The sequence below is a fragment of the Seriola aureovittata genome, chromosome 2, assembly GCF_021018895.1.
Source record: "Seriola aureovittata isolate HTS-2021-v1 ecotype China chromosome 2, ASM2101889v1, whole genome shotgun sequence".
Lineage (NCBI taxonomy): Eukaryota > Metazoa > Chordata > Actinopteri > Carangiformes > Carangidae > Seriola > Seriola aureovittata.
In genome coordinates, this window is record NC_079365.1 from 30,605,515 (window position 1) to 30,626,227 (window position 20,713).

The 20,713-nt window shown below is 47.7% G+C and overlaps 1 protein-coding gene across 1 annotated transcript in view; it reads left to right on the top strand.

The window, feature by feature from the left end:
* Nucleotides 1–20,713, top strand: part of ptprt (protein tyrosine phosphatase receptor type T) — a 318,930-nt gene that overhangs the window by 290,775 nt on the left and 7,442 nt on the right. The window contains 8 exon segments of the mRNA XM_056395774.1: nt 30–146; nt 6,341–6,495; nt 10,803–10,938; nt 13,317–13,466; nt 13,604–13,777; nt 13,873–14,004; nt 14,129–14,254; nt 19,302–19,465. Coding sequence (XP_056251749.1) covers nt 30–146; nt 6,341–6,495; nt 10,803–10,938; nt 13,317–13,466; nt 13,604–13,777; nt 13,873–14,004; nt 14,129–14,254; nt 19,302–19,465 — 1,154 coding nt within the window.

The following is a 20,713-nucleotide window of genomic DNA, read 5'->3' on the forward strand; positions in this document are numbered from 1 at the left end:
TCGCGCTGACTGTACACTGTCTCCTGCAGGTGAAGTGTGTGCGTTACTGGCCTGACGAGACGGAGGTGTACGGAGACATCAAGGTGACCCTGATAGAGACCGAACCGCTGGCGGAGTACGTCATACGGACGTTCACCGTCCAGAAGGTAAAGGAGTGAACGACGATGCAGCTGCAGCTGAAAAGAAAACCGTGATGATGTAAAGACTGAATTATGAAGCTGTCAGTCTGTGTCGTGGTGTTTACACAGGGTTGAGTGTGATGTCATATCACTGCAGTGTAATAATGAACATTTCCCACTCGCTCTCCTCGCTGCTCGTTACTTATCACTTCCTTTTTTTTGTCTTTCCTTTTGTAAACCTAAAACCTGGATTACCGTTTCAGCCCATGTTTGTGGTTGGGGATTTGAGGCGAGCGAGCGGCGGTATTTGTTTGTTTCTCGCTGTTTACGAGGAGGCTCGAAAGCGTAATTGGGGCCCCTCGTAATCAGGCGGGAGGGATTTTGAGAGGAGAGGGTGAAGGCGGGAGAAATGTGCCGCCGTCGTTGTTGTTGTTGTTGTTGTGATGCGGTGAATGGAAGAGAGATGCAGGAACACACTTCACTACGAGAGAGAGAGAGAAAGGCTCCGATACAAATCCTTGATTGTCACATGTTCTTCTGAGTGTCGTCTGTTCTCCGTCGTGTTTCCTCGTCACGTCACAGCCGTTGTTTCTTTTATTTCCTCTCATCAACGTCATGCAGTTGCTCAGTTACACGACTTTACTCAGAACACCGTCGGCAGAGCTGCACACAAAGTGATGACTGCATTCAAATCCTGGCGACATTAATATGTGTTTTACTTGAGAATCGAGGAACTCCTATACATACTCATGTCACACGAGTCTGGCGGAGGGATACGACTGCGAGTCGGTTATTCTAGTTCCTCTTGCTCTTTCTACGACTCCGTCTCTCTTCTCCCAGTTTCTTCTTATATCCTGTATTTCCCTTTCGCCTTCACTCGTGTGAAAGCAGCTTATAAAGACGAGTCTTCAAGTCCTCGCTGTCAGCTCGTTTAGCAAACCATTAATCCATACCACCTCTGTGTGTGTGTGTGTGTGTGTGTGTGTGTGTGTGTGTGTGCGTGTGCACAAGTGCTCTGATATTCAAAGGAAAGCTGATTTTTGAAACGCCTGTCATTTTGCAGTTTGCATTAATAAGTAGAAATACACACACAACTACAGTACTGCTCTGTGACTGTACGTGTGTGTGTGCGTGCGTGCGTGCGTGCGTGCGTGTGTGTGTGATAGTGACTGTGAGGGACAAAGAGGAAGCAGGAGAGGGGGAGGAGGGGGAGAGAATACAGGTTCTGCTCCACAGTTAAAGAGCTTTAATTGCAGTGAATAATGAGAACAGGATCTTAATGAAAAGGTTTATTAATGGCATATCCCAGGAGATTAACTCGCCGAGGAAGACAGGGTGACAGAGTGACACTCAAAGCAAACAGAAAAGGAAAATATGTGTAAAGAGAGAGAGAGAGAGAGAGAGAGAGAGGGGAGATCACATAAGACAGTGTCAGAGTCAGTAACAGTAGTTGTGGGTGAGATGTGTAAAGAGTGAGTGTATGTTTATTGTGTTTTCAGTCTGCGTCGGTTATATCCATGAAACTGTGGCAGGACAATTTAACTCAAGTCGATACATTAAAGAGAAAACGAGACGAAGTCACGCAAAACTCATGAACACAAGTTACACATTAAATCTCACCCTTCCCAGCGACATCGTCTCAGCTGACACGAGATCCACGGTTAGAGAAACATCAGACATGTGTGATGTTATCCAGATGAAATCATCCGGACCGCAGGAGGAGGGAAACCAAACGCAGCCTCGTCGCCTCGTGTGTTGCTCAAGAATTTGTACCAAACAGCGTTTTTACCCGACAACAAACAGAGCTCAGTTCATCCGATGGACCGCGTCCAAAAACAGCAGAGGAGTAATCTGGTCTGTGGCGCTCGCACGCACGCAGACACGCCAGATCCGGAGAAAGAAAACAATTGAACGCCACAGCGGAGGCCGACGCGTACAGGACGGGACTCAGCAGTGTACACAGTCTGCAGGCCAACAAACACAGAGGAGGACGGGCAGGACAGATGGCTGCAGAGAGGTGCAACACACTGTATGAACTACTGTAGAAACTCTCCCTGAACACAGAGCGGCGGCTCACACACGGTCCACGGTTTGTAAGGCCGGACAACACATCACACACACACCCGACTGCGGTCAGATGAGAATGTGATTGAGAACTTAAGACTCCCTGTCATCATTTAACTCTGGGTAGTCCTGCACCACCGGCTTATTATTTCCCACAAATCCTTCAGCTATCTCCAGACGATCTACAACCCAGATGACTGATGCGAGCGCTCACAGTCGCTGGTCGGACAAAACTTCACAGGTGATGGACACGTGGACAGGTGTTGGAGGAGCAGCGGGGCGTTCACGTCCTGGAGGGAGGAAGAAATACAAACCAGTAGGTGAAGAGGTGAAGAGTTCACTTCAGTTCGGCCTTCGGCCCTCACACCTTCACAGACCGCGACCTCTGAAGGATGGAATCAGAAGGATGAATTGGGACACAGCTTCTATTTTTACCGTTGTAACTATGACAACGACAGTCTCCGCCTTCCCTGAAGGAAGTGCTTATTTTAACCTAAACCATAATCTTTTTTTAAACTTAACCAAGCATTTTTATTATCATTTTAACCATGATGATGAAGGTCTGGTACGCCGCCACCGTAGGGATGTTATTCCATGAGTTGCTTCCTACATGATGGTTTTGAGACTTCCATTCACCATTTTCCCTCCTACATGGTGTCATGGCGTCCTACGTGAGGGCGTGGAAGCTCGCGGTGCAGAAGAATCCCATAAATGTCAGGGTGTACTCGTGGTTGACGAGCCCGTACGCCATAACTACGAGGTCACGGGTTCAGCTTCCACCTGAAAGGGAAGCTCGGCACGTTGTCGCAGCGACCTTGAGGAAGACGCTGAGCTCCCTTCGCTCATTCGAGACCTGAGAGAGCAACGACACCCAGACGCACTGAAACACCGGACATCTACCGCACGTGCATCTTACTCTCGGACGCTCCCGTAAAAAGCTCGTCAGAGAAGTTTGTACCTGCATGTGCAAAAATAAATGCATCTAAAAGATTCAGACACCAGCAGCTTTTACCAACACACATGTTCTGCACATCCGGACCTGCGATAGATCCGGGGAGAATTTATTACTCACTGCAGATCAATAAGATTTATTGTCTGTCACTCGTCCATTGCAAAGGAAAAGGGTGTAAAATGTGAGGAGAGGCTTTAAAGTGTTTCCACATCCTCATCACCGAGCTCCAACATGTTGTTCTGCACCTTAACGTTGTTGTTGCTTTGGGTTTTTTTTGTTTTTTTTTCACCGTGCAGTCGTGGATTCGAGGCCCTGGCTGCGTTGGACCGCCTTCTATCGATTTAGAGAAGTAATTTCAACATCACAAGAGAGCAAATCAATGGGAAGTCGGGTTATCAAATCACCTCGTGGTTTTCTAGGTTTTTATTTTTCTCCTCTCTCTATCTCTCTTTGTGTGTCTCTGTTTATCTCCTCTTCTCTATCTTTACTTTTTCTGCTTTTTTTCATTTTTAATTTTGTCTCACATCTGTATCTTCATCCTTCCCCACACCACCACCCTTCCTCCCTCCCTCTCCCTCCCTCTCCCTCCTTCTTCCATGACCTCAGTTCCTTCCCACTCACAATCTCCATTTCTTGACCACTACCCCTGTGTCTCTTCTTTCTATGTCATCCCTCCTTCTCGAGTTATCATGCGGCACTCAGCCAAGGCAAACAGTTTCACTGCGCCCTCCGTCTGTACCGGAGCAGAGCGGCAGCTGCAATAACGACGGTTTCCTCCCGGTTCTATTCTTGGAGGGTAAACTGAACTGAACGGGACGCGGATCTCGCCACTTAAGGCCCGTCTGGTTTACAGCGGTATAATGGAATCCATAGTTTGAATTATTAAAGCAGAAGCCTGAAGTGTTGTAGAGAAAAGTGTAGCAGCAGGAAACTGAAGAAAGGGTCATACATATCTTATGACGCATTTAGGAGCTGTCAAAAAAAAAGTTCTGAAATATTTCTACATCCCTGTGAGGAGAGTCGTGGCTGGACGCCCTGAGATGCAGGAACTAGAAGCAAGACCCCTCGGCTTCAAGGCAGCTGACGCGAGTTACCTGTTATACAGGTATACAAGTTGACACGTCTGAAATGGAGAGAATACACTGAGGTGTTCTGGGGGTTTAGCTGGAGGTGAATTGAAAACCTGGATTCAAAACACACCAAATAATTAAAACCTGCAATAACAGATCGTTTCAGGGGCAGCGGAAAAGCTTTGACACATCCAGCTGTTCCAGAACCGTATGGAACCATAGATCCAGGTCCGATAGACACTTCGTTTTTTGGTCTCTACCTTCCGCTGGTGGAAGTATCTGGCTCTTTGGCTGCTAATGATCAGCAGCTAGTCGCTCACTGAGCTATTTGTGAGTGTGCAGTGGGTTTTTAGAGCGTTTTTCACTTCAACACAATGAACGGTGTGATAATGAACCACAACAGTAAAGAATGGACTGAAACTTGCTGTAACTTCTGTAACGCTTCAAGGTTCAACACTACGAGCGACTCCTGTCACATCACCATTTGATATTTGTAGGAGCCAAATTTATATTCGGGCTGTTTTGATGGAACATACTTTGTTTCATAAATACCATCGGATCCCTTTGTTTTACTTGGTTTCTAGTTTCTAATTTGAAGCATTTCTAAGTTTGAGTTTGTTTCGCAGGATTTTCATTCTGTTGATGATAATCACAACTTTATACTTTATCTCACTTTATCACCTCTGTTGCTGAAACAGCTGATGTAACACTTGAATGCGTCCCCACTACAACAAAATAAGATGCAGTGCGCTCTTTCTTTCGACCTACTTCCTGTTTCAGTCACATGGTCAAGAGGTGATGAGATTTCAAAGGAAATTAGAGGAAAAGAAAAATCTGCATTGTGCCAGCTAATATTAGGTATAATAACATCTTGAATGTGATGTACCATTACTTTTTGCATAGTGGACAATTTCATACTCTTCCTCCCCGGCTCATACAAGATTCAACCAAATATTCTTCTAATTATAATTTCTGACTTCCTCCCCTGGACTGCAGCGCTGGTTCTGATCCAGAACGTCTCTTCATCAGCTAAGCAGGAAATCCTGCACACCACAGTTTTCAGATATTACAGCACGTGTGTGTGTGTGTGTGTGTGTGTGTGTGTGTGTGTGTGTGTGTGTGTGTGTGTGTGTGTGTCCTGAGGTGGCAGCGTGACGTGAGACTTAACTTCCATCTGTTAAGCATCAGAATGTCATCTTCAGTTTCTTAATATCCCCATTGTTAGACGGTAAAGTATTTACCAGCCCTTTGTGTTTCCAGAAAGTACATCATTAAAATGTCAAGATGCTATCACACGGAGAGCCACAATGGATTCCCACTGCCATTTCGTTTCCCCATAATCTCTATTGTTATGTACCAAACTGTCTCTTTCTGTATCTGTTTCGAAGAAGAGCCACAGTGAGTGGTGTGGGAGTCCAATTTATTTTATTTTTTTATCTTAGTCTTTAAAAATCTGTCTTTCCAGCGAGCGGGGCTCCGTGTCTCCGCTGCTGAAATGAAAGTCATAAAAAAGAAACTTTATTTGTTTAATAAAAGTATATTGTGTTTTATATTTTCCCCTCTGTTCTGATGTCTTCGTGATATCTTCATTCATACAGAGGGGAGCCGAGTGACTGTTAGATGTCTGAGATCTCCTTGTAAATTAGCCAGCTGAACTGAACCATGGCGTTTCCTCCTGTAAGTCTCTCCCAAAAGGGCCATCATGAGATTTGTGAAATCAATTAATCTTTTTTGGTGGAGCCAAAATGGCCATCAGTTTCCTCAAATCTCCCCTGTAAATTAGGCAAATGAGCCACGATAAGTCTTCCTGTCTCTCGTTCCCAGAAGTGGCCCAAAGTGCCGTCTTGACATCCATGAGATCGATTTATTTTCCATCTGAAGCCAGAGAGGCAGCGTGGCCCCCAGATTCCTGAAATCCCTGCTGTAAATTAGGCTGCTGAACCACGATATGTCTTCTCGTCAGTCTTCCCCAGAAGGGCCGTGATAAGATTTTTTGAGATCCGAGCATTTGTCATCAACAGTGAGACGAAAAAATGGCTGCTGCGTTTCCTGAAGAGACAGAATAAAATATAAAAATACTCTTCCTCTGTGTGTGTGTGTGTGTGTGTGTGTGTGTGTGTGTGTGTGTTACTCAGAAGGGTCACCACGAGATCCGTGAACTCCGTCAGTTCCATTTCACCAGCTGGCCCGACCACGGCGTTCCCTGCTACGCCACAGGACTGCTGGGCTTCATAAGACAGGTCAAGTTTCTCAACCCGCCAGACGCCGGGCCCATAGTGGCACACTGCAGGTACGTACGCACACACACACACACACACACACACACACACACACACACACACACACACACTTCTGAAGGTCTTGCACAGAAGATGAACTTAATTCCCTGATGCTGCCGGTCAGTGGCTGCACAGACCAGACAAGGACAAACACAGACGCTCGCTCTCTCTTGTGCAGAACAAAGACTGTTCTTTTTGCTTGTGTATAAACATGGAGCCACTTTCACTTTATATTTCATATTTTGATGATTATTTCTATATTTTTGATTTTAGAATAAGATAAGATATTCTGTTATTAGTGGGGAAATGTGCAGTATTACAGCAGCAAAGTGACAGTATCAAAAAAGAAACTGCACAATGACAATATCAAATAAATAAAATAATAAAATATGTAAAATTTAAATACTTAGATATAAATAAAACAAACGTGTTGTACTGTAACCACCCACCATCACAATCTGTCTTTCACTGAGACTGTACAATACAAAGGAACACACCAAAATACTTCAACTTATTGAAGGACACGAGCAAAGCTTCTCTATTTCTATTACAACCAACACAACGTGAATAACGTCTCTGGTCTGAGAAGCCACTGCTCATAGTTTCCTTCTGACCACGACCATGATGATTTACTAACCTTAATGAGTAGCTGTATTGTGGTTAAACCTAACCTTCCCTAACCATAACCAGGAAGTGTTTGTAAGTTTTTATTATTGCTACATAGCTAACGTTAGCATTAACCACTTCTAGAATAAACGCTGCAAGTTACGCATCAAACTTAATGCCTTTACTTCTGACGTTAGCATGCTAACCAGCTAGCCGCAACCTGTCTCGTCACTTTCCGATACCGAGTCGCTGTAGCCTCCAATCTGCCCCGAAGACGCAGCTGCTCAGAGGCCGTAGTATAATCTTGTCTCGTAAACACAAAGATGGCGCTTGTCGAGCGACAGTCACCACCAGGAAGAAACTTTCCCCTTAAACCAAACGAAACCTTAACAACAACAATCTGTCAGAATTTCAGTTAGTAGTTAATAGTTAATAGTTATTTTAGTTTATTCACACTTGTTAGATGCATTTTTAAATGCAGTATTTATAGTGAGTCTTCTAAAATCTAAAATAAATCAGACGACAATCAGATAACAACAAGGACTCTGTTTATTTCTTATTGAAAGATCTAATCTAAAACCACATCAGTAACATACAGTGTAATGCAGGAATGGTTTTACAAATCATAATAATATACATGGTTTAAAACTGAAAGAGCGTTACTTAAGCAGAAATGTTTGTAGGATCTTAAACAACCAAATTAATCTGTTTTACTTTATATTAAAACCAGAAACCTTTAACCTGAGAACAGTCTGAAAATATCCATCTTCTTCTCACTGTCAGCGTTTCCTCCCGTCTTCTTCTTCTTCCTTTCCTCCGCTCCCCTTTTCCTTCTCCGATAAGACAACAGTTGGTGTCATCAGCACCAATATGATCTCACACTCACCGATCTCCCTCGTCCATAAATCAGATCGATGGCGTTAACCTTTAAGAAGTAGGCAACAGGAGAAAAAAAGAAGAAGAAATTCACCTCCCACCTTTCATCCCATCACCACCACCATCATCTACCAGGGAGAGAGAAAAAAGAAAAGTGACAGTTTTAAGATCCCCACGGCGACAGTATATTTAACCTCCGTGTTCTGTTCTTTATGGGACGTTAACAGTTCAACTCCGGGGGCCAGGTTGTCAGCAGGCACAAGCTTTAAAAGGTCAGCACTCTGACAAGCGATAGAAAAAGCTCTGGAGTAGATTCCTCACATCGATACGAGCTTTTAAATATAAATATATATAAATATATCATTTAAATTAATATTAACATAAAGGGAATTCAACAGGTTATGGTTAGCACAAAGGACCATCCCCGTTCACAAATCCACCTTCAGCTCAACGACTGTAACACACCTTTATACTGATGGACCTACTTGTTTCTGCAGATTAACCACCAGCCGCAAACTATATTTCTTCTTTACACTGTTTTCTCCTGTTTGAATACGAGTTTGCTGTTAGTGGAAATTGATTAAAGTCTCACATCGAGAACATTATTATTCCAAACCTCTCTGTTAGAAATGATGTCATGTGCAGCAGTAATTTGGGACAGCAGTATATTTTGAAAGAAATGTAATAATAGATGTATCTGCCAAGTTGCTAATTGTTTACACTGAATGTTTTTGATAAATGTTCTCTGAAAATATATTTAGTTTTTTCTACAATAACTCATTGCAGCTGAAGTGTGATTAATGCTGCGTTCAGGCGCTCACAGCGTGGGTGGGAGTGTGAGATAAACATGTTTACTTTGTCAACATGTAACTGAAACCGCAATCTTTTCCCGAGCTCTAACAAAGCGCTTTTATTTCCTAAACCCAACAAGACGCGAGACTCTTACGTTCCTGAAGTGGAACAGAAAAGAAACTGAACATTATCAAAGTTTAATAAGAGTATATGGAGATATATGATACGGATTCTAGTGCTATTTAGGAACCGACTCTTGCTGTAAGTCACAGTTTTCAGAACGTCCCACGAGCACTTGAATGCACCAACAAACCTGCGACAATGACATGGTTCTGACAACAAATAAACGAGCTAATTACCAGAACAACAACAACAAACAACAACTGGCTGCTAAAGTGACTCATATAACCTTCCCAAAAATAACTCATGTGCAGAGGCCCCCAAGGGGAAAAGGGGCCCCCGATGGCCCCTCATATTGGCACATTTTGCAATGACAACTATAAACCCCATTAAACCTCCCATAAAGACACTATAGAGTCACTGCTGTTGCCCCAAAACCCCCCTAAGTGGGGGTAGCTAGAGTCTACCAATAGTCTGCATGTGAGGCGTTTAGGGTTCATCTGTTAATTGTACAATCTACAGATATTTGAATGTGAGGCGTTTAGGGGACATCTGTAAATTGTAGCATCTGCCAGTACTCTGCATGGGGGGGGGGTTGGGAAATATTGCTGTCACGTGATAATAAAACCAATGGAATATAAACCACTGCTCAAGTTTTCACACAACTTTTGACTCTTGTTTTTTCCACGACGCGTCCTGAACTTAACCGTCAACTTTGTTTAGAAAAATGTGGAAAACACTCAGACGGAAACATCGGCGCTCACCAACAAGGCGAGCAGTCGCAGTCAACCGACAGCTGTAGTAAAAGTATGTGGACAGACAGGCAGGAAGTTATGGCAGTCACTTCCAATTTCCTGGGGCACTCTGACGCTATTGGCCTGTGTCATGAGGCTTTCAAACACACACACACACACACACACACACACACACACACACACACGCGCGCGCGCACACACACATGCGCACACACATGCGCACACACAGAGGCCCAGCAGTATTCTGGTCTCAACATTAATCACAGAGGTTGACAGGTAATCTGCAGAGGCTCTCCCTCCTTTCCTCTCTCTTTCTCCTTTTTATCTTTCCTTCTCTCTCTCTGCTCTTTTCTCTCTCTCTCTCTCTCCCTCTCTCTCTCTCTCCCTCTCTCTCTCTCTCTCTCTCTCTCTCTCTGTCTAGCTGTCTATGGGAGGTGTCAGGGGGATGCAAAGTGAAAGATAGGTTTCTCCCCTCCCCTCTCCCCATCCCTCCATACCTCATCCTCACAGTTCCCTCTCCATCCCTCCATCCTACCTCCTCTCCTCCCTTGATCTCTCCCCTGTGACGACCACCTCTATGACTCCCAATCACTAACCTCTTCCCTCTCTCTCTCTCTCTCTCTCTCTCTCTCTCTCCTCCCTCCTCCTCCTCCTCTCTCTCTCCTCTTCCTCTTCCCCTTGCTCATTTGATCCATCCATCCATCTGCTCGTCTGCCCCTCCGTCCGTCTCTTCCCTCTTGGCATTACTGTTCAGGATGTGTCACCTTAACACCTGACATGTGGTATTAAAGTGTGTGTGTTTGTGTGTGTGTGTGTGTGTTGTGTGTGTGTGTGTGTGTGTGTGTGTGTGAGAGAGAGACAGACAGAGAGAGAGAGGTGCCTCCATGTGCATTTAGTCATCACTTAGTCCATCACATTTTGTGTCTTTGAGTCTCAGACACATAGAAATAATTTAAATATGATTAGAGGAGAGATGTGTTTGTTTTGTTTTTTTTAACCCAGACCTTTTGAAATGTCGTTTCCCATCATACACCAGTGCACAGACCACATATTAGCACCATTGCAAGAAATGCACTTCTCTGCTGCAGCTTTCCTGCAAATTCATTTGGCAGTGCAGCATGTTTTTAAAGCCACAGATAGATAAATATAAAGTCTGTTTGTGTGCGCAGTGCCGGTGCAGGGAGGACGGGCTGTTTCATCGCGGTGGACATCATGTTGGACATGGCGGAGAACGAAGGCGTGGTGGACATCTTCAACTGCATCCGAGAGCTGAGATCGCAACGGGTCAACATGGTGCAGACGGAGGTGAGTGTTCGGACGCACAGCGAACAGCGAACACAACAAACCCTAACCACTGCATGGATCTATTATAACACATCCATGTGTAACAAATCCAACGCAATTTAAACCACTGCTGAAGTTTTTCCACAACCTGTTAACACAACTCAACAGTCAACTTTGTTTAGACAAACGTGAAAATAATTCCCTGCAGGAAGAATGAAAACATGTCTGCTCTTTTTTACTGAAAGTTGCCCGTGGTGCTTGGAAACTGGAATCAGAAGCTGCATCTACACACAGACGTATTCCACCACAGGAGAGTTTCATGTAGGAAATATGCTCAATTAGCCTCATTAGCTTGAAGCGTGCTCTCTGTGTCCGTCAGTCCGTCTGTAGACCGTGGACGAGACGCTGGAGCATAAAGAGAGAGACAGAGACTTCTCTCAGTCTTATATCATCCATCTCAATCAGGCTGTGAATATTAAACGCACCCTGAATAATAGATGACCTCAGTGCAAACACACACACACACACACACACACACACACACACACACACACACACAAAATCAAACACACATAGACTTAGTATTCTTTGTGTGTTTGTAAGGTATTGTGAGATATGCACACACACACACACACACACACACACACAACATTACTTAACTTTCATCAGGGCCAAAGTGATTTCATTCATTTGCAATTCCTATAGCAGACGGCCTAGAATGAATCACCGTCAGTGAGCTAATAACAGCTAGCTGCTGTTGATGCAGTGCTGACTGTGCTACTGTACTACTACTGTTACTACTACTACTGTTACTACTACTACTGTTACTACTGTACTACTACTGTACTGCTCTGTACCGGCTTCATCAGCTGACTGAGTCACACATCAGAGGGTTATTGTTTGACGTCTCTGAAACCTGGATCGTGTGTTTCCTAAAAAGTTGTGTGTTTTCATCAGCTGAGGACTCGAGTCACTTCCTGTCCTTTACACAGTGTCATAATTTGTTCTCATTTTGCACTATCAATCACTTTTTTTCTTTTTCTTTTTCCCCCCCGAGTCTGTCTTCAAATGTTAGGTCTTTCATTTCGGAACAGAAGTATTCATTTCTCCTCTAAGCTACCTTAAGCCGACCTAATCCATCCCGCCTCTGCATTTCATTTGTGCCACTGATGAAAAACGTCGCATCCCCCCCCCCCCCCAACCCCCCCCAAAAAAAAAAAAGAAAAAGAAAAAAGTCAACTTTACGGGGAATAAAGAAAAACAGCCTCATTTTCAGACTAACAGCTCGAGCCTGGAGCCTGGAATTGACTTGTGAATAGGTTTTTTAGAAGTACGAGGCTCAGAAAAGTTACCCGGGGCAACACTTTGAGTGTTTTCACATGACAGCAGTGATATGAAAGCTGGTTTTTGTATATGTGTGTGTGTGTGTGTGTGTTTGTGTGTGTTTTTATGCCTCTTGAAACCAAGCTAAATACATCCTGCCCTTCCTTTTGAATATGTGTGGGAGCAATTTGTGTCAGTGTTGAAGCTGCTTGACGCTATTATAATCCTGCTCCGCACAACACAAAGCAATTAATCTTTTAAAAGGCACAGGGGGAAAGGTGTGTGTGTGTGTGTGTGTGTGTGTGTGTGTGTGTGTGTGTGTGTGTGTGGTGTGTGTGTGTGTGTGTGTGTTAAGAGTATGAATGAGTGCTTGCCTCTTTGTGTGGGTTCGTGTGTTTGTTCCTGTGTGCATACGTGTGTGTGTGTGTGTGTGTGTGTGTCACTAGAGTAGGTAATGGCCACGAGAGGTCATTTCAGTGATGCTTTTAAAACTCTCCTCTCCGCTCCAAGGGCAACAATTAACATTCGCCAGAGACAGAGAGACAGACGGAGAGAGATGGAGTGAAAAGGAAAAAAAAAAGCAAATTGAAAAAGCCGTAGACGGCGGACGAAAACAAGAGCGAGAGGAAGAGAAAGAAAAAGAAGACAGAAATAAAACAGTGATGGAGCAGATAGAGGATAGAACTGGAACGATTGTGGGACAGAAAGAGAGGGAGGGACATTAACATGCACGGCGGCGGCTGCAGCTCATGTTGGCTGATGCTTTTACCAGCGAGCTCGTCAGTCGGAGCACAAAGAGCACACTTGATCCAGAGCACAGAAACACTGCAGGGCAACGCTACTACTCCCTTTTAATTCACTCTCAGGCTGCTGAGAGAGAGAGAGAGAGAGGGAGAGAGAGAGAGAGAGAGAGAGAGAGCACACCAGTAATGAATTCTCACACACAGAGCGGGAAATGTTTGAGTCCGTCAGAGACGTCAGCATCATGACAGCGTTCCTCAGATCACACCCAGGTTCGAGACTGAACCTGAAGGTCTGAGCGTGTTGGTGATCACGTTCTCACGCTCACGTTGCAGGAGCAGTACGTGTTTGTCCACGATGCCATCTTGGAGGCGTGTCTATGTGGGAACACAGCCATACCCGTGTGTGAGTTCAGAGCCATTTACTACAACATCAGCAGACTGGACCCACAGACCAACTCCAGCCAGATTAAAGACGAGTTCCAGGTGGGCAAGTACACACACACACACACACACACACAACACACACACACACAAACTAAAATAAAATCTAAATAAAAGATTTCGGGGACCCGCTCTTTGCTGCTACGACATAACGATCATGGCGTTTTTTTTTCCATCAGACTCTGAACATCGTGACGCCCAGAGTCCGTCCAGAGGACTGCAGCGTGGGTTTGCTACCCAGGAACCACGACAAGAACCGCAGCATGGACGTCCTGTCGGCGGACCGCTGCCTCCCGTTCCTCATCTCTGTGGATGGAGAGAGCTCCAATTACATCAATGCTGCATTAATGGACGTAAGTGTGTGTGTGTGTGTTTTGTGAATATATGTGTGTGTGTTTATCTCCTGCTTCCTGTGGTTATTTATTTCTGCTCCGTCTCAACACTCCAGAGCCACAAACAGCCAGCGGCCTTCATCGTTACCCAGCATCCTTTGCCAAACACCATGGGCGACTTCTGGAGGCTGGTGTTCGACTACAACTGCTCCTCCATCGTAATGCTCAACGAGATGGACGCGGCGCAGGTAGACGCAGACGCACAGGCGCTCACAGATACGCAGGCGATGCACAGGAAGAGGTGACGATCACTCGTTCTCCCTCCTCATCACTCCGTCCTTCTCCGTCTCTGTCCCTGTCTGTCCTCTGTAGTTATGTATGCAGTACTGGCCGGAGAAGAGCTCGTGCTGCTACGGTCCCATCCAGGTTGAGTTCATATCAGCCGACATCGATGAGGACATCATCAACCGGATCTTCAGGATCTGCAACATGGCCAGGGTAACGCACACGTTCTCACCTGTGGGAGAGGAGAGGAGGGGAGGGGAGGGGAGGGGAGAGGAGAGGAGGGGAGAGGAGAGGAGAGGAGAGGAGAGGAGAGGAGGGGAGAGGAGAGGAGAGGAGGGAGGGGAGGGGAGAGGAGGGAGGGGAGGGGAGGGAGGGGAGGGGAGGGGAGAGGAGGAGAGGAGAGGAGGGAGGGGAGGGGAGGGGAGGGGAGAGGAGAGGGGAGAGGAGGGGAGAGGAGAGGAGGGGAAGGGGAGGGGAGGGGAGGGGAGGGGAGGGGAGGGGAGGGAGAGGAGGGGGAGGGGAGGGGAGAGGAGGGGAGGAGAGTGGAGAGGAGAGGAGGGAGGGTGAGGGGAGAGGAGGGAGGGGAGAGGAGGGAGGGGAGAGGAGGGGAGAGGAGGGGGAGGGGAGAGGAGGGAGGGGAGGGGAGGGGAGAGGAGGGGGAGGGGAGAGAGGAGGGGAGAGGAGGGAGGGGAGGGGAGAGGAGGGAGGGGAGGGGAGAGGAGGGGAGAGGAGAGGAGGGGAGAGGAGGGAGGGGAGAGGAGGGAGGGGAGGGGAGGGGAGAGGAGAGGAGGGGAGAGGAGAGGAGGGGAGAGGGGAGGGGAGAGGAGGGGAGAGGAGGGGAGAGGAGAGGAGGGGAGAGGAGAGGAGGGAGGGGAGGGGAGAGGAGGGGAGGGAGAGGAGAGGAGAGGAGGGGGTGGGAGGGGAGAGGAGGGGAGAGAGGAGAGGAGAGGAGGGAGGGGAGGGAGGGGAGAGGAGGGAAGAGGAGAGGAGAGGAGGGAGGGGAGAGGAGAGAGGAGAGGAGGGGAGAGGAGAGGAGAGGAGGGGAGAGGAGAGGAGGGGGAGGGGAGGGAGGGGAGGGAGGGGAGAGGAGAGGAGAGGAGAGGAGAGGAGGGGAGAGGAGGGGAGAGGAGAGGAGAGGAGAGGAGAGGAGGGAGGGGAGAGGGAGAGGAGGAGGAGGGGAGAGGAGAGGAGAGGGGAGAGGAGAGAGAGGAGGGGAGAGGAGAGGAGAGGAGGGGAGAGGAGAGGAGAGAGGAGAGGAGGGGAGAGGAGAGGAGGGGAGAGGAGAGGAGAGGAGGGAGGGGAGAGGAGAGGAGAGGAGGGAGGGGAGGGGAGAGGAGGGGGAGGGGAGGGAGGGGAGGGGAGGGGAGGGGAGAGGAGAGGAGAGGAGGGAGGGGAGGGGAGGGGAGGGGAGAGGAGAGGAGAGGAGGGGAGAGGAGAGGAGGGGAGAGGAGGGAGGGGAGAGAGGGGAGGGGAGGGGAGAGGAGGGGAGAGGAGGGGAGAGGAGGGAGGGGAGGGGAGGGAGGGGAGGGGAGAGGAGGAGGAGAGGAGGGAGGGGAGGGGAGAGGAGGGAGGGGAGAGGAGGGAGGGGAGAGGAGGGGAGAGGAGGGAGGGGAGAGGAGGGAGGGGAGGGGAGGGGAGAGGAGGGGAGGAGGAGAGGAGGGGAGAGGAGGGAGGGGAGGGGAGAGGAGGGAGGGGAGGGGAGAGGAGGGGAGAGGAGAGGAGGGGAGAGGAGGGAGGGGAGAGGAGGGAGGGGAGGGGAGGGGAGAGGAGAGGAGGGGAGAGGAGAGGAGGGAGGGGAGAGGAGAGGAGGGAGGGGAGGGGAGAGGAGAGGAGAGGAGAGGAGAGGGGAGGGGAGGGGAGAGGAGGGAGGGGAGAGGAGAGGAGAGGAGGGAGGGGAGGGGAGGGGAGGGGAGAGAGGAGGGGAGAGGAGAGGAGGGAGGGGAGGGGAGAGGAGGGAGGGGAGAGGAGAGGAGAGGAGGGGAGAGGAGAGGAGGGAGAGAGGAGAGGAGGGGAGAGGAGGGAGGGGAGGGGAGGGGAGAGGAGAGGAGGGGAGGAGAGGAGAGGAGGGGAGAGGAGAGGAGAGGAGGGGAGAGGAGAGGAGAGGAGGGGAGGGGAGGGGAGGGGAGAGGAGAGGAGTTCAGTTTAATTGATGGAAGATGAAACGTCCTGCAGCTTTACAGCAGCGGAGACTCTCAGTTCACACCAACATGATTTTAAAACCACATTCTCTTTTATTCAAACGATATTAAAATAAATAAACACGCTAATAACCTTAATGTTGTATATTCTGCAGCTCAGAGGTCGCCTCAGGTTCAGGAGGATAATCACCAACATCTGCGTTTGCAGAAGGCAGATGTTGTAAAAATATCTTAAAATCTATTCAAGACGATATGTAGCTGTGCATTCTGGGAAAGACAAAGTCAGAGTCCCGTCACTCTCCTGTGTCCTCCTGTCTCAGTCTCTCTTGTCTCGTCTTCTCTGCTTCCCTCCGACGTTAATCTACTGTAGATTCAGTCGACACGAGAGCGTCGCTGATGCTGGAGGATGAGTCCTGGTCTGTGGTCTGCTAGTGTTGAGGTCAGGGGTCGGTTCAGGCCAGGAACGTCCTGTGAAAATCATTTTTTATGCACCCGGCTTTTGTACGAGATTATTGTCAAGATGACAAGAAAGAGCCTGAAGCCTTTATTTATAATAGTCCATAAATGTTTGAGGACAGCGGTGTGACACACCTGTCTTCATTTTGACTGTTATTTGTTCAGAACATCGGCGTTTATTTAAAGCTTGATGCGGCGAAGAGAAAATGACGAGCAGCACAATGAATCGGAGCGAGTCGGACCGGCTTCAGAAGATGTCCCTGAGCATTCGCATGGTGACGGCACATTTCCCGTGCCGTACCCTAATAAGGCCGATCTGTAGTCTTCACCTGTATGTGTGAAGACAGAACACGGTCACATGATCTTACCTCCTGCGTTCCTGTGTCATCCCTTTGCCTCACTTCACTCATCCTGCTCTGGAACTGGATTTGGGCCGTTATGCTTCCCCCCCCCCCCCGCATTCCTTATCTGTAAGAGCTTGGTTTCCATAGCTACGGAGGATAAAGATGGCTCCGACTGGACACTATCACTTATGGCAGGAGCTTAACGGTTTGAACCCGCGAGGTCGTCGTGACCCGAAGGTCTGGAGGTCTGAACGGTCACAAAAACCAGATGTTTGGCAGTTTGTAAGACAGACTGGGGACCAGCTGCCTGGCGTCTAATAAAAATACACAATGTTTTGATAAAAAATAAATAAAAAGACTCCTTGATCTACATTTGACTAAAAAAAAAGCTAAGGTGGTGGAATGATATGACCAGCAGCGAGATGTAAAGAGGTTTGTATGCGACCTCTGAACAGCTGGTTGGATGATATCGAAGCCAATCGACTGAATCGTTAACACGCTGCAGCAGCCGGGCTAACACAGGGTAGCAGGACACGGTGCGGTAACAACACAACGGTTTGAAGATTATTCTCCTCTTATCTCCTGGTTCTCTCCTCTCCCGTCACTTCCTCACCTCTCCTCTCCCCCCTCTCTCTTTTTTCTCCCCTCTTGCCTCCTCTTGTTACTCCCCTCTCATCTCATTTCATCACCCATCCATGACGGTACGACTCTAGCGGCGCTCTATTGTCTGCGCGCTCCTATAGTGCTCAGTGAACTCCCCACTACCTCCACTCTCTATATTCTGCTGCTCTCTCTCTCTCGCTCTCTCGCTCTCTCCCTCTCAAACACATCACCAGTCTAGCGTGAAATGGCTCATATCATCGCCACAACAGCACGTCTCACACCGTGAGAGCAGCTCCGACCAAGCTGAGTCTGTACCACCAACCACTAAGCCATCAAATGAAGGAGGAGGCGGCGAGAGAGCGAAGGAAAGAGAAAAGGTTTTTTGAGAAAGCGGGAAAAGGAAAGTAGAGAAAAACAGTTTGAAAGAGGAGTTGATTGCCAGGGGAGGTGGGATAAAAAAGAAAAAGAAAAAAGGAGGAAGTAGATTAAAGGAAGAGAAGGAGAAACAGGAAGACAGGTGAGGTGGAAAGACAGGGAAGGATTTGGAGGGAAAAAAGAAAAAGACCAGACGCCGCTATCTGTTTGGTTGTGTGTGTAAATGTCAATGTGCATATGCGTGTCTGGCAAAGCTAGCAGTAAATCAGTCTGACAGTGACGGCGGGTTGTGGTATTTTAGGTGGCGGATGCCAACCGCCTTAGGCCAGACAGCTGGAAACATTTTGTCTGCCATGAAATTGAATTAAACATTATAAGATGTCGTCTTTGTCGAGTCCAATCCTATTTACTTTGAAAAAGCATTTTGTTCACAAACAAGAACTAATTGTGGCACAAAGGCCTGAGAAGTGCTTTATGGATCATTTGGAGTCTGTCGTCAGCAAAATGAGACCGCCGCCGCCGCCGCCGCCATGGAAGAGAGACGTCCACGTCCACACCAGACCAGGTGATCGGACTCGACGCAGACGCACGTCAGATTTTCCGATCGCAGCTTGGTTCAACGAGGTCTGTGGCAAACGAAGAGACGACAGAGGAAATGATCTTAAATACGAGAAACAACAGCGTCGAGACTCTTCCTGTGAGAAACGAGCCGCAGGTCGTCTGTCAGCAGCTTGTTATGACATCATAGTCAGGTTTTTGTTGCTAGGCGACATCTAGTGGCTGTAGTGATGATGACAGGAGCAAAAAGGGAAAAGTGTCGGTGACGTAGTTTAAAGAGAGACAGAGTCCACGTCAGGAGGAGCAGGAGGAGGTGGTGGATGAATGTGACACAGGAGAGCCGTGTGTTCGATTCCCGTGTGAAACCAGCAGTATGTATGTCGTAACCATGACGACAAAGAACGTCTAATGTTGAGGAAGTTACTTATTTTAACCCAAATCACCATCTTTTCCTGAACCTAACCGAGCCACGACAGTTATTATAGTAACCATGGCTGTCGGTACATTTATATTTATTAGTGTAACCATGACAACCAGAGTCCGGCACACCTGCCGCCATAGGGGCGCTATTTCAGGAGACGGTTGATGGTTGGAGGAGGAGTTGATTGCATCACACTCACCATGGAATAACTGCATGATGTCGACAGCTCACACCTGTCTCCTCACTCGTCTCCTCACCCGTCTCCTCACCTGTCTCCTCACCTGTCTCCTCACCCGTCTCCTCACCTGTCTCCTCACCCGTCTCCTCACTTGTCTCCTCACCTGTCTCCTCACCTGTCTCCGCAGCCACAGGACGGTTACCGCCTGGTGCAGCACTTCCAGTTCATCGGCTGGCCGGCCTACAGGGACACGCCTCTCTCCAAGCGCTCCATCCTCCAGTTGGTCCGGAGGCTGGCTAAGTGGCAGGAGCAGTATGACGGCGGAGACGGGAGGACTGTGGTGCACTGCCTGTGAGTTCAACATCACACACACACACACACAAACACACACACACACACACACACACACAGACATACACACACCACACACAGACACCACACACACACACACACACCGCACACACACAGACATCCACACACACACAACCACACACACACACACACACACACACACACACACACACACACACACAGACATACACACACCACACACAGACACCACACACACACACTACACACACACACACACAGACATCCACACACACACACACACCGCACACACACACACACACCACACACACACACACACACACACACACACACACACACACACACACACACACACACACACACTTGAAAATGTGATAAAATAGTAGGAAGCGAGTGAAGGAGGACAGGAACAAACACCGTCACCGGGACAATAAATCAAGACAAAATCGTAGGAAGACAAACGTGCCCTTTGTGCGTGTGTGTGTGTGTGTGTGTGTGTGTCTGTGTGTGTGGTGTGTGTGTGTGGTGTCTGTGTGTGGTGTGTGTGTGTGTGTGTGTGTGTGTGTGTTTGTGTGTTTATGTGAGACAGAGAGAAGGAGACACAAAGATTTACAGATACAGTTAACAATGACAAAGTACACTTTCTCTAAAAGAACACACACACACAAAACAAAGATTCACACACACACACACACACACACACACACACACACCTTTAAGATGATATGTACAGTAAATGGTATTGTGAGACTCGTCCGTCTCTCTTCCTGTCAAACACAGAACATTCATCAGACTTCAGTTTTAAAGGTCTGTTCTTAAGATTATCACATTCATTTCAAAGAGTGAGACCTTCTGTTGTTGTTGTTGTTGTTGTTGTTGTTGTTGTTGTTGTGTTGGTTGATGCTTTATAGACCCACATCTATAAAGTCTATTACACTGTTTGTTATTTCTGTTTTCACCAAAGATCTTTAAACAAGCCTAAATATGCTGATTACACACACGTGTACATATGCCTGTGTGTGTGTGTGTGTGTGTGTGTGTGTGTGTGTGTGTGTGTGTGTGTGTGTGTGTGTGTGTGTGTCTTCCTGCCTGAGCGGAACAAATGAAGCTGATGATGAGGGAGGGAAAACACAGGGTGTAAAATCTATACAGGAGAGATTACAGGGAAGTTCACAAACGGTAACAACGCACACAAACACTCGCAGACGCACACACACTCCAAACATTGGCTTAAGCACATCGCTGGTGCTCATCCAATCAGCTTCCACT